This window comes from Myotis davidii, unplaced genomic scaffold (genome assembly GCF_000327345.1).
Source record: "Myotis davidii unplaced genomic scaffold, ASM32734v1 scaffold93, whole genome shotgun sequence".
NCBI lineage: Eukaryota > Metazoa > Chordata > Mammalia > Chiroptera > Vespertilionidae > Myotis > Myotis davidii.
In genome coordinates, this window is record NW_006292095.1 from 9,936,715 (window position 1) to 9,951,902 (window position 15,188).

Sequence of the window (15,188 nt, forward strand, 5' to 3'; positions counted from 1 at the left end):
CAAAATACCCTAACATCCTTATGCTTTTTCATCTCTCCTGCTCCCCTGTAGTGCAAGCCCACATCTGATCTCACCTGGAGCACCCCCCCCCCTGCATGCTCTCTAGGTCCCTTTCAGTCCATTCTCTGCACAGCAGCAAGTTGTGATGTTTTTAAAATGGAAATCTTGTAACTCCCACACGTAGAACCCTGCAGAGTTTCCAGTGCTTTTAGGACAAAGGGCAGCATCCTAAAAATTCCAGAGTGGTCTGATTTTTTTTCCTTACCTCTCAGATCTCATTCTTGCCTCCACACTGACTCTCCTCTCTGCTGTGCCTCATCCCTGCCTCAGGGCTGGAAATGTCCTTCCCTCCTCCTCTCTCCCACTCCACCCCATCAGAAATGTCTCCTTCTCAATGAGAACTTCCTATACCATTCAAACTTAGATTCTTCTGTACATGTTCTCATAGTATACCTTGTACTAGTCCCTTATAAAGTTGAGCACATTCGTAAATATGCATTTATCATACATTGCTTTGTGTAACTGCCCTGCCTTTCTACACTATTAGCTCAGAAAGAACCATGTCTAATTTCTTCATCACTATGATCCCAGGAACCAGTACAAAGACTAGCAAATAATAGATGCCTAATAAATATTTATTGAATAAAGAAATTGACAAAGGGCACTCACTGCTCTTTTTCTGTTGGTTACCTACATTTGTTTTAGCATTCTATGATTCTCGTAAGTTTTTAAGCAACAGCTTCAGAATGGCCCCTATAATGTCTCTCTCATGTCAGGAATGACTACATTTAAAAGGAAAGAAATGGGATTTGGGGAGCTACACCAATTAATTTTAAAAATAAGAGGTAAATTAATGATGAATTTCTAATCCATTTTAATTAATAGATATGTCTCCAAATGACCTGCAGGTAAGACAATGCCTTAAGCTATTCCTTAACCACCTGGAACTCAAGACCTTACAAAGCAAATGACCCATGACAAAGAGGAGACTCAAGAAGAGCACAGCAAATGTATCATTCTTTATAATGTACATACAATTCTAAAGTGTCCTCTTTATCTTATCAATACTTAACAAAATACTACAATAACATGCATAATCTGGGTGCACAAAGGACTGTTTTACACAGCTTCAAAACCATTCATTCATTGTCTCCATTCACCTGTTATAAATTGGTTTCCTTTCCGTTGGATTGCGCAAGGAAGCCCGGCATATACCTAGCTACTCATAAAATCACCAGCAATTCTTACTAACAGGAAGTAGGTGGATGATATGGCACCGTAATCATTTTCATGGACTTTTCAATAGCATTTTAAAGAGAAATATCTTACTAAGTATATATTGACCATTATTTAGCAAGTTACTAGAAATAAAACTACTAAAAAGTAAAAAAAGATGATTAAAAAAAACAGTGGAAAGATTACTCATCAATGTATTTAATATACCGGGCAGGCTTAAACTAACAATTTGGCTTTTACAGGCAGCTTTATCAGCCAGTTTAATTGATCCTACTAAGAAGAAATGTATATCATGAAACGCAATTAAGTCAGCAGTGATAAAACCTGAGAGTATTTCTCCACAGTCCCCACAGTCCCCATATCAAAATGATTTGCTCAACACAGAGCTCAAAAAGACAACATGAATGTGGTCTGACCCTCTAATTTTCAATGATATCAAACGAAACCAGATACAGTAAGCATTAAACTTTAGATACTTACTGCAAAGTTAATCCATAAAAATGCTCATTTGAGCTCAAGAGTGAGCATGTTGTTAATGTGCTATTTATCTACAGTAAACATAGAGGGCTGTTGCTATCTGCTCTGCACATAGCTGTTGGGCTCTCCCACTGCTGTGAGGCAGCCGAAGGAAAATCTGTCCACTTCCCAGAGGATAGCTCTGCCATTAAAAATAAAATGACTACCTCAAAAAGGAACCCTGCATGTTTTAACCAATCTGGTTCGAAGTAAGATTCAGCTATGTCTCAGGTGTTGGCACAAGTCTCTTTCAGAGAAAAGTAAAGACTAGAACATCTCCTGCTCTCTCCATTCACTGGGCAGAAATAAACCATTGCAGTTGAGCTGTTATGTATTTGGGGTACCACCTGTTACGGTCGTTAGTCTACCCTAACACATCTACTATTAGGAAGGCAGCATTCCAAATGGGCAAAGTCACGTAAGCAAGACTCAGTGCTTGTTAAAAATCAGTATTTTTATAAAAAATAGCATTTTTGCTTTTCCTTGCTAAAAAAAGATTACACATTCATCAGAGAAACAAACAAAATGAAGAAAACTCTAAGCATTAATAATTCTAATGGCCTACTGTTAACATTGTTATGTAGCTTTCCCGCCTTTTATTTCTTTTAGATTGACAGATACATAGATGTGGGAAGTAAATGATTGACATATAGATAACAGTAATCATACACATATTGTATAAATCCTCTTTTTCAGTTGACAACATACTATGTACATATCCCTAAGTCTTTATACTGCCTCTACCTCAAGATTTTTTAAGACTGTAGAATAATCTGTTATCTATCTATACAGCCGTATTTAACCATTCTTCTGAGAAAAGGGAACAATATGTACAAGTGCATAGAACCCTAAAGCTACTTAGTACATGTGGATCAATGGCATCAGTGTGGCACAGGGTTCCAAGTTAGAGAAAGAACTGTATCAGAGCACTTGGACAAAAGTTGAAAGACTTTATATGCCATTGTAAGGAGTCTGGATTTTATCCTGATGGCAACTGAAGAGCTTTACACAGGGCATAGTATGATCTTTACTGTTTCAGAAAGATCACGTGAGAAACAGAATAGAGAATGAATTTATGGAAAGGAGAATAAAATAATTTAAATAAAATTAAAAAAGAAAAGGAGAATACATGTGCAAAGACAATTACAGTAAGAAGGTGTACTACAGAAACAATGGAATTGGGGCAGAAAGGAGGAATTTGAGACATGTAAAGGAAGTAGAATCAACGGGATTTGGTCACCAAACTGATCTGGGGCAAAAGAGAAGTTTCTGGTTTGAAGTGACTGAGAACACATTGAGTTATTATATGATGAGGGAATAACTGAATACATATCAGCACCTACCACTCTGTCTGGAACACAATAAGCTGCCAATCAAGAAAACAACTAGTAATAATAGTAGTGACTATAATAGCAATAGAGGTAGTAATTTCATTATTTACAGATAAAGTGACAGGGGAGATGATGAGACACTTTTTAAAATGTTTACTAGAAAGTGTTTGGCCCCGCTGGCGTGACTCAGTGGTTGAGTATTGACCCATGAACCAGGAGGTCAAGGTTCAATTTCCAGTCAGGGCACATGACCAGATTAGGGGCTCAATACCCGGTACGGGCGTGCAGGAGACAGCAGATCAATGAATCTCTCTCATCACTGATGTTTCTATTTCTCTCTCCCTCTCTCTTCCTCCCTGAAATCAATTAAAATATATATTTTTTTAAAGAGAGGGAATGTTTGTTAGACACTTAGATGGATTATCTGCTAAGTAGTTGGATATATGAATCTATAGCCAAAATATTGGGTTGGGCTAGGTATGGGTTTCCTAGTAAGAACCACAATTTATAAGCAGCACTGAATCTCCTGAATGAGATTAACTTGATCTGGGCCTCTTCATATAGTAATTTAAAAAGTCAGATCAAAGTATTCTTCATTTGAGAACTTGTTTCTGCATTGCTCATTCTACTAATGAAAGGGCAGAAATATATCATCTTCTTGCCCAAACCACGAGAATCATGAGCTGGAAAAGAAGGTGTGGTGTCCCAATCTGGCACTGTGGGAAACTGTTTATTGCCTTCACTATCTGATAAGCATAGACAGAACCCCCCTCCCCCGCCCCCGCCAAGGCTGGGTGCCTTTGAAGCCCTAGCAAAGCTCGGAGCTAGGCGCCACATCTGTTTGTCCAGACAGTGGTAGCTGAAACTACTCCCCCATTTATTATTATGTAAATCCTTGCTGATGGGCTAGTCTGCCTGTTGCCAGGGGTCACCTGCCTAAGGGCTATGCTATGGATGCATCCCAGATCAATAAAAGCTTGGTGAGGCCTGAACACAGAGAGGGAGGAAGTCCTTCCGGACTTGGCCGCCTGGTCCCCCAATATTGCAAAATTATCTCGTTTCATTCAAACAAATGACTGAACTTTTCTTGCTTTATAAATGTTCAGTCGGTGATTAATCGATTACTCATACTTTATAATTTCAAAGACAGGCCTGCAGAAACAAAGGTATTTGCTTCTTGATGACGCCCATGAATACAAATAAATTAGTATTTAGACAGTAGAACGAAACGACCCAAAAAGGCAATGGAAGTACAAAGATTTGAGGGAGAGAAACTCTCTCCTCCCTCTCATTAAGCTTTCTTACTCCTCTTTCAGATTGTCTGAACATTAAATTAGTATTTAGACAGTAGAATGAAACGACCCAAAAAGGCAATGGAAGTAAAAAGATTTGACAGAAACTCTCTCCTCCCTCTCATTAAACTTTCTTACTCCTCTTTCAGATTGTCTGAACATTTCACAATTGACTTTCCAGGATTATTCTCCTTAGAACAACACTAAATAAAATGAGAGGAAAGGAAAGACAAGCTCCAGGAGCAGGAGCAGAAGCGGTTTGTAACTTGGGTCATTTCTGAGATGAGGACCAGATGCTTTTGAAGGGACCATGAAAAGCATTTTAGTTCTACCTTCTCAGTTTGCTTATTAGGGAACTGAGACCTAAAGAAGTGAGGTTATGTAGCCCAAACCACACAGGTACTAAACTACAATCCTGGGAGTGGAAAGGAGTCCTGACTCTGAAGATGGGGCATTTTTCATTTGTGCGTAAGCTCTGAGGAACTCCAAGTGTCTGCCCACAAAGATACTGTGGCCTACTGGGTGAGGCAAGATACATTCACATTCAGAAAATTTTAAAATACTTCAATTAAAAAAAAAAAAAAGCCCTGGCCGGTGTGGCTCAGTTGGTGCTATTACAAATTTTCCTTATGTTATCTTGGGGGGTTTTTTAAAATATTTTTATTGATTTTAGAGAGAGAGAATGGGAGAGGCAGAGAGAGAAGCATCGTCCCATGCATGGAGGGGTCGCCTGTATGATTCCAGGTCAGAGCACATGCCCGGGTTGCAGGCTCAATCCCTAGTAGGGGGCATGAGGAGGTAGCCAATGGATGCTTCTCTCTGTGTTCAAGGGCTAGTGTGAGTATTTCCGGCATGGAAGCAATGGGATTTGAGCTGATCCTGAAGAAGATTGGAATTTCCAGGGACAGAAATAAGGAGGAAAGAGATCCAGGCAGAGGCAATGGCATAGGTACAAACAGGAAGACTAGGAGAGTGCATGGCCATTCATGGAGCAACTGAGATGGACTGGATGAAACCATTCTTATAGTAAAAATGAGAAAGATTTAATTTATACTCAGAAGGACATTGAATGTCAGGATCTAGAGTTAACTGTGACATATCCATTGAAAGTTTCTAAGCCTGGAAAGAAATCTAATGAAATTTAGTATTTTAGAATGACTCATGCCCCAGTGCAGTGTTTAATGGAAGGTGATTTGGAGCAGTGGACAGAATAGAGACAGGGAAATGTTTTTTTATTTTTTCAAAAATGAAACATTAATGAATAAGTAAAATCAATTAAAAGATTCAGATACTAATACAAGTGTGGTAAGGTGCCTTTCTGGAACACATCGACAGCAATATGAGTAGAAACACATATTCTTATGTATATGCAAGTTTACTCTTTAAACCTTTTATTGGTTTTATTATGCTATTATTTGTTGTAATTTTGTCCCGTGGTGGATTCAGATTCAGGAGCCTAAATGCTGAATAGAGAAACACCTCTGTATTATTCCAAGAACTTTGGTCTCTTATTAATGACTGTATAATTAGAGGCACTAAATTTGAATAGAAAACAACAACATGAAAACTGCTCACCACCACTTCATACCCATTAGGATGGCTGTTCTCAATACAATAGAAAATAAAACACATTGGTGAGGATGTGGAGAAATTGGAACCTTAATGATTTGCTGGTGGGAATGTAAAATGGTTCAGTTGCTGTGAAAAACAGCATGGTGGTCCCTCAAAAGAGTAAACATAGAATTACAATCTGGTCCAGCAATTCCACTTCTGGGTTTATACCCAAAATAACTGAAAGCAGGATTTGTTGTTGTTGTTGTTGTTGTTGTTGTTAATCCTCACCCAAGGATATTTTTTCCATTAACTTTTTTTAAAAATATATTTTATTGATTTTTTACAGAGAGGAAGAGAGAGTTAGAAACACAGATGAGAGAGAAACATCGATCAGCTGCCTCCTGCACACACCCCCAACATGCATGCCCCTGACTGGAATCGAACCCGGGACCCTTGAGTCCACAGGCTGACGCTCTATTCAATGAGCCAAACCAGTCAGGGCTTTCCATTGACTTTTTAGAGAGAGTGGAAGGGGGGAGGCAGAGAGAGAGGAAGAGAGAGAATGAGAGAAAGACATCAATGTGAGAAAGACACATCAATTGGTTGCCTCCTGCACGTACCCTGATCTGGGCCAGGGATTGAACCTGCAACCCAGGTATGTGCCCTTGACTGGGAATCAAATCCAAGAGCTTTCAGTGCACAGGCTGGCCTATGTTCTAACCATGGAGCAATATGGGCCAGTAGGAAAAGCAGTCTCTTGAATAGATATTTGGATACCCATCTTCATAGCAGTATTATTCACAATAGCCAAAAGGTGAAAGCAACCCGAGTGTCCATTGACAGATGAATGGATAAACAAAATGTGGCTTGTACATACAACGGAATATTGATCAGTCTTGAAAAGGAAATTCTGACACATGCGAAAACATGGATGAATCTTGGACATTATGCAAAATGAAATAAGCCAGTCACAAAAAAGGCAACTACTGCATTTTGCCACTTATGTGAGGTCCTTAGAGTAGTCAAATTCATGGAGACAAAGTAGAATGGTAGTTGTCAGGGGCTGGGAGGAGGAGAGAATGAGGACTTCTTTAGTGGGTATAGAGTTTCAGTTTGAAAGATAAAAACGTTCTGGAAAGGAATGATGATGACGGCTGCCCAACAATGTGAATATTTAATGGCATTGAACTGCATACTTAAAAATGGTTAAATTGGTAAATGTTATGTTACCACAATTTGGGGGGAAATCTGCTCACCAGAATAAGACTACCTTCCAAAATGCTCTCGTTTTTATTACAATCTTCAATCCTCTGAAAGAAAAGCTGCTAGTGCTTCTGAGGACCAGATGTGCGCAATCTCGGTGGATGGGAGAGAAGACAATGAAGGAAGAGCATCTCAGAAGTGCCCTGGCTGGCAAAGACGTAGAGCGCCTGGGCAATTTCAAAGTGGTGACCTTTTGGTGCTGATGACAGACAATGATGCACACACTCTCCCTGGCAGTCACCAACGAGCCCACTTCACCGGAGTCACCTCCAAAGGGCGAAATCTAGAGACAAATTCTGTTTGAAGCAAACACAGCCATCCTTCTCCCCCTCAGTAGAAAACTACCAGGTTCTCTACAGAGGTGCAGCCAGGACACTCCCCACAGGAAGGTAAAGTGCTGCCACTGATAACACATCTTTGCCTGTGGTGTCTCCAGGGCCACTGGAAAGTGAAGGAGAGGATCTCATTACTTATCCAAGCCCGAATGGGCGTGTCATCCCACCTGCAGTTTAATCAAGAGCTGACAAGATGTTAAAAACAAAGGAGAAAAAAGGCAAAAAGTAACTCATCCAAAATCTTGTTTTATTACTTTTTTAGGGATAAGTTCTTTTCTATATTCATTTAAAACAGAGGTTCTCAACCTGTGGGTCGCAACCCCTTTGGCGATTGAATGACCCTTTCACAGGGGTCGCCTAAGACCATCCTTCTTATCAGATATTTACATTACGATTCATAACAGTAGCAACATTACAGTTATGGTGTAGCAAAGAAAATAATTTTATGATTGGGTCATAACATGAGGAACTATATTTAAAGGGCCAGAAGGTTGAGAACCACTGATTTAAAAGAACTGAACTTATCGGACTGAGATGGCTAACACCTGCGGGGGAGGTCCAGGAAGAGCATGGAACATGAGTACTGAGATCTAGCACCGAAATGAGTTGGAATTATTTGAGCATTGTTTTTCCCAGCTGGGACGATAGACTATACATAATAAATAATGCCCATAAATAATGGAGGAAACACAAATTTTAGGAAATTAAATAGCCTTTCTCTGAAGCCCAAAGGTCGATTAAGAGATGATTCTCTCGGTGGTGAAAGGAGGAAATGATTCCCTGGTAAAATATGGCTCCAAATACTACTTCCTACACATACTTGTCTCACCAAAGTACAGACCTGAAGAGACAGAATCAGGAAAAGAGTTCTTCCTTTAGCCTAAAACAGTGACTGCTACTATCTAATGAGCTAGGGTGCTATAATCAATTATTCATTTAATGAATTATTAAACAGGTATTTAATCTACACATAGCAATCAAGTTATAGGTGTATAACAAAGAGGCATAAAAGATATAAATTCAATGATAGGTAGTTATAACTACGTGGTTTTAGTTAGCCCCTCTATGTTTTAGTTTCATTTGCGTTACTAGGAATTCCCAAGTTAGAGACAACATATGGAATGACAGCATTACTGCCTTGGACTTTCCACATTTAGCAAAGCAGACGATGGTGCACCTCTCTCAGGTCTGGTCCCCACTACCTAGACCAGTGATGGCGAACCTATGACACACATGTCAGAGGTGACATGCGAACTCATTTTTTTGGTTGATTTTTCTTTGTTAAATGGCATTTAAATATATAAAATAAATATCAAAAATATGTCTTTGTTTTACTATGGTTGCAAATATCAAAAAATTTCTATATGTGACACAGCACCAGAATTAAGTTAGGGTTTTTCAAAATGCTGACACGCCGAGCTCAAAAGGTTCACCATCACTGACCTAGACTCTAGTGCCCTCACCAGGCATGGTTCCTTGTGCTGGGCTCAGTTCAGCTCATATATTCTGGCAAAGCAGAGCAAAAAGAAAAAAATCAAGTCCAGCCTCTAGATCAGTGGTTCTCAACCTGTGGGTGGCGACCCGTTTGGCGGTTGAACAACCCTTTCACAGGGGTCGCCTAAGACCATCCTGCATATCAGATATTTACATTATGATTCATAACAGTAGCAACATTACATTTATGAAGTAGCAATGGAAATAATTTTATGGTTGGGTCACAACATGAGGAACTGTATTTAAAGGGCCAGAAGGTTGAGAACCACTGCTCTAGATTCTCTGGGCCCAGCATTTCCTCCGAAATCTGGCTACCAGCTCTGGAATCATGTGCCACTCAGAGCTGTTTTCTTACAGGTCCCAGCACACTGGGGCAGATTATCAAGGCCAGGGTCTTGGGCTTTGGAGGGGAAACCTGAAGTGGAGATGAAGAGCAGGTTACCATCGCTGTCCTTATGGGTCAGGCAAAGAGAGAGACCATCTACATTCAGTCTGGGGATCTAAGACCTCCATTTGCTGACATATTTTTTTAAATATATTTTATTGATTTTTTACAGAGAGGAAGGGAGAGGGATAGAGAGTTAGAAACATCAATGAGAGAGAAACATCGATGAGAGAGAAACATTGATCAGCTACCTCCTGCACACTCCCTACTGGGTATGTGCCCGCTGCCAAGGTACATGCCCTGTGGACCCAAGGGTAGATGCCTTGGGACCCTTGAGTCCACAGGCCGATGCTCTATCCACTGAGCCAAACCGGTTAGGGCCATTTTCTGACATATTTAGACAGACAGCTGAATCCCAAGGGGTCAAGTGAAGGGCTAGTTAGTGCGATGATGAACGGCAATCCTATACTTTGTTCTCTCTCAAGCTAAGATCCACTCATGTAACCTCTCACAGGGAAATATGAAAGGCAAACACCTGAGTTAGGAACTGAAAGAACTACCTCCCATATACCATCCAAGTGGTGAAATGAAATCTCATCTCTTTGTTTTGTTTTAGTTATTATGAAAAACAAGACACAAATGTTACTAGGTCCTACTGGAGTGAACCAAGGTTAGGACATAGTTTCCAAGGAAACTATTTGCCATAGAAAACATATCCTGGTTCTCTTTAAAAATAATAATAATAATAATAATAACATCAATTACCACTTACACATGTCTCTCAAGGATTCCTGGATGGCAGTCTGTATTGGGGGAAATTGTTTCGTATCAATGGGATCTATGCCCAACCTCACCAGAATGTCTTCTATTTTATCTACTTCAATCTGTATGGGCCATTTGGGGATGGAGAACCAGGAGGCAAACTGCAGAAACAGCCTGCCTCACATGCACTAAACAAAACGAAAACACAAGCTCTCTCTCAGTAAGACTTATGTCTGTAGTCTGTAAATTCTCAAATAATCCAGCTTTAGATTTAAAAGTATGACAGGATATACGTATCACTACTCAGTTGTTCAAGTATTATAAAGTGACCGATATTTGGGCAGGTAGCTAGGTCATAAGTCATTCATAATGTTACTTTATTGTTCAGTTATTTTATGATAACGTAAGAGCACAACGCCACAAGTACATGCACCAATTTAGAGCATTCATATATGAATAGAAAACTGTCCACCACAGCCATTCTGTTATTTAAAAATAAGAACATTAAAAGTTCCTTTTCTTTTGAAGATTTTGGGTAGGGCATGTCACACTATTATTATTGCTAACAAATTGCATGAGTCAGTAAGATCCCTAAATTTTTACCTTCTGTTTCCATTATACACTTCCACTGAGTATAGCAATCAATGCATCCCTCCCACTATTACTCATTATATACTTTTTGTTTTCATTATCACTTATTGCTATAAGGCTAATCAAAATACCCACTCAATCAGAGCTATCTATAGAGATCATTTTTTTCGTGTCATTTGAGCATATCTAAAACAACCAAACAAAAACACCAAGTATTGCAAAGTACTAAGGGCAGATGAGAGTTTGAGGATCTTTGGACATCTAGCCAGTTCATATATTGTCACCAAAATTTTAAAAATTAGGTTTTAAAAGATACAATGTTTATAATTGAGGAAAAAAATAACAGGAAAAAAAAGGGGCATTGAAGAAAAAGATTTCCTGGACAATGAATAGATTACATTTGACAAGGTCATTAACCCGCCCAATCACGTCTTTTGCTCTCATTTGCTATAAATACACAGGCCAGCAGGAACACAGCTCATTGTTTTGACCCTCCATGCTGTGTAAGCTTCCCAGTCTTACCTAATACATTAAGACATATGGAAAAGCACTCCTGGATTCACAGGATTTATAGATCTCCCACAATGGATGAGAACTATCCCCTAGTGCTTGTCAAACAGTCTAATTCAGATACTTACATTCTCCTTTTAAAATGTTTTTATTTTAAGGGGTTGTTTTCCAAAATGATCGATCTGGGTTTCATATTTTAAACATAAGTATCAAAAAAATACAGTTCCTCTCCTCAACAGAAAGAAGTGTTTTAAATATAGTATAAGCTTTTTAAAGTAATATTTATACAGTTTAAAGAGAGCAGTCACAAACACTTGGGAAATTAAATTTACATGTGTATTTATGAAATATAACCAGTCAAGCTGCATCTGTTCCTATTGCTACTTCCTTAACATCGCTTTTATTAAAAGTAATTTTCTTTAATGCTGGCTGGGAAATCCCTACAGCATTTTTCTCATTTTCATAACACCATCAGGTCAGCACTTTTGATTAAATAGTTTTTGGGGATATGAGAAAAAGCAGTGCTATGTATCATAAATATTTGATAAACATGTTTACATTATCAATACACTCAATATTATAAGATATACCAAATATTTATATTGCCTTATAAAAACATAATTGATATACAAATCTTGTATAGCCCAATTATAGATGTTATTCAGCATTAGTATTTTTACTCCTTTTTGGAAATGAGCTTCTGTCTAGTATAACAGCAATGCTTTGGAAACTAAAAACACAGCACTTCAAACAATGATTTGAGTAATAGAAATTTAATTGAACAGTAAGTTATTTTGCAGTATGATGCATATAAAACCTAGAAACATTTCTTAGCATGTTCAGTGAATAGCAAAAAAATAAAAAACGAAAGGCTGGCAAGAATTTAAATAACTGTAAAGTAAATGTTATTTACACAAACTTCAACTATAAAGCAAACAAGCTATGGAATTCTGTGTTGTCTTCTAAAATATACTAAGCAGTTTCTGTTTCAAAAGATCCTCCCCCTTTTTTTTTTCAGAGAAGAGCTTCTTTTTTACAGACACTATTTAGCTTAGAAAGTGGGAAAAAAAGAAAAAAAAAACTCAGGGAAGATTTCTATGAACTCAACGCTAAAGCTAATCTGTTGCATGTGTGGTTTCTACACTAGTGAGCAACTTGTAGGAAACAACACTGCAGGTGACTGCACAAGAGCTGGAAACTGTTCCCCTGGGCATGAGATCACAGGATGACTTTGCCCAACATCGTGGCTCAGGCAGGAACAAAACCATCACGCCCCCAGGGCAGCCTCATGTTGTTAGATAAGAACCCTCTGCTCCATCACTGTCCTTGAAATCCTGTGCACACGGGTGCAGCTGGGCCAGGACAAATCAGCCCTTCTTCTCTCTGTATATGCTCCCCACACATACCACTTGTTTGTGTTCCTTTGCCTGCTAAGTTCTGAATGACACTGTTAACTGTGACCACACAACTGGACGAATTTACAAGTTTTCACACATTTTTACACACAACATTTCGAGTATGGATTTACTGAGTTTACATGATATACAATAGCTTACACTACTTACTTTTATCTTATAATGTTACAATAACTACTGTGGCCATAAAAATTCAAGAGAAACTTTTAGCATGATTTCAGTTAGTCCTTAGCTATATCTATGAGTTAATGTTTCAAGCAATATCCTACTTTAAAGTACATAATGCTAAAATCAACAAACATACACAATTACACAAACCTAGAGCAGTGACCTCATGATTTCCTAATCTACTCAATTACCCGTTCATTTAAACACACACACACACACACACACACACACACACACACACCCCTGCTACGTAGCATGCCACAACTTAGAACTGTTTCATTTGACTGGCAGATAAAAGGGCAAAATTCCCTTCAGTGACGCTTTTTCGCCTTAGAAGCACATAAACAGGATAGTATTTCTCCAGACAACATGATCTTTCCATTTCCAAACATCCTCTAGACACTTAAAGAACTTTACCCCTGAAGCCTGACACGTATTTCCAAGTAAAAAGGCAAACAAACCAACACTGTTGCTAACCTAGTAAGATCCTCAACCCTCAGCATCATCACCAACTCTAATCCCCTTCACATTAACTTCCCACCTCGAATAGTAAATGATTCACAGCTCATATGGCTTGGGGTTAAAGGCAAAATCCTTCCTGCGCTACATACAACAAAACGTCAAAATCGGACAATGACATGGCTTCAAAAAGGTTTGTTTCAGATTCCATAACAGAATAACATATGCTGCGGTACACGGATGTGGAGCTTTTGTGTTCCCTAATAAGAAATTCCCAGCAGAGCATTTCCCATGTTTTACAGTGACATCTACCAGCCAGACCCAGGGAATCCCAACATAAACTCAGCTTCCTTCAGCACCACCATCTGAGAACAGCTTCTGTCCACACAGTGGTGCAATCCTAACAGGTCTGTGGCACCCAACACGCACTGTTAAGGTAAGGAAACGGTGGGTGAGCAATACCTTTTCCGGTCTTTAAAACCAAATCATTAGACATTAATTAATGCAGGATAGAAGCACCACAAATGCCAACCAGAAATTTAAATATTTGCCCATCCCAGGTACAAAAATGTGAAGGAACTGGCACACTTTGCATGGCGCAGGCGGACTGACCATGGCTTGATGCTGAGTTTTGTAAAAAGTCAATGAACCCGACCACCCCTCAGACTGACACAGAAAGACCCGGGAGAAAGCTGTTATGCGTATTAGAATGTGTGATGTGTAATCGTGTAAAATTTTTTAGAAGAAGCCCTGTTATGTTTTAGTGATGATGTGATCATCGGGAAATCATACAGATATATAGAACCTAGAAATTACTTTATAAATGCAATGCTACCTCAGAAATGTAATTACATTATCAGCTAATTTCTCACACCTGATCATATTAAGGAGCCCTGGAAAGAGCACTTCCTGGTGGCCTCAAAAGGTCTGGGACATAGTCTGTGAAACTTGTCTTCCAAAATTCTTCAGGGCCTACACGTGTAGCTCCATAATTACATTCATCTGTTCTGATTCATTCAAGTGCCAAAATATACTCCAAACCAAAATATTGTGAAAACAAAAATGCTTGAAATGCTTTCAGAAAAAAAAAATTCCAACTTTTATTATACTTCTCACCTACACACATTCAAAAGGTACAGACTATCTGTTGGACACTGCGTTCACCACAAGCTGCCACGTCTACAGGAATCTCAGGGCGCTGTCCTTTCCTTGCGGGGCTCTCCGCAGACACACGCCCCGTGCCTGCCCCTCAGGACTCCAAGGGAAGGCAAGGTGTTAAGATCTATTGGACTCACCCTTCCTCCCTCAAAGGAAAAGCACCACAAAGGCAGCCCAGGAGCAGCAGTTCCTAACCAAAGCCAAGCTCAATACTGCACTCGGGAGAAAGCAATGAGTCCTTTCCATTCTGCTTGGTGAAGGAAACCAAGAGCTTAAAAAGTTTCAGGTGGCCCTAACCGAGGACCAAACTTGGGACTTCCCCCCAATGGCAAAGCCTAGAAAACAGGAAACCGCAGAAGGGGCTGCCTGAGGTTCGCTTCGATGAGTCTGCAGCCCCGAAACTGAACTTGCCAGACCGCCTTTGCGTCGCAGCCGTCGAACCCCGGGAGTGCGCGCCGCGCCCCGCTGCCACCTCCCCGCGAGGCCCGGCCGGAGCACGCCCGGGGGCGCAGGACTTACCGCACCGCTTGCACAGCACCCTGCTGACCTCCTTCTTGAGGTTCCGGCCGGTCTCCAGCGGGGGGAACGACGCTCGGAAGGCGGCCGGCGGCCGGCTGCTGCTGTTGGCGTCGGGCTCCATGAAGAAGATGTACCTGCCGTCCTCCTTGAGCCTCCCGCAGGCGGGGAAGGCGGGGTGGCCCCAGGCGCCCAGGCGCACG

At 40.1% G+C, this 15,188-nt stretch overlaps 1 protein-coding gene across 3 annotated transcripts in view; it reads right to left on the reverse strand.

Moving 5' to 3' along the window:
* NRG1 (neuregulin 1) overlaps positions 1 to 15,146 on the reverse strand; it is a 1,008,204-nt gene extending 993,058 nt beyond the window's left edge. For all 3 annotated transcript variants that reach the window (XM_006765607.2, XM_006765606.2, XM_006765605.2), the window contains exon 1: positions 14,989 to 15,146. In XM_006765607.2, coding sequence (XP_006765670.1) covers positions 14,989 to 15,109 — 121 coding nt within the window. In that variant the 5' untranslated portion in view covers positions 15,110 to 15,146. The remainder of the gene's footprint in view (positions 1 to 14,988) is intronic.
* Between the last annotated feature and the right edge of the window lie 42 nt (positions 15,147 to 15,188).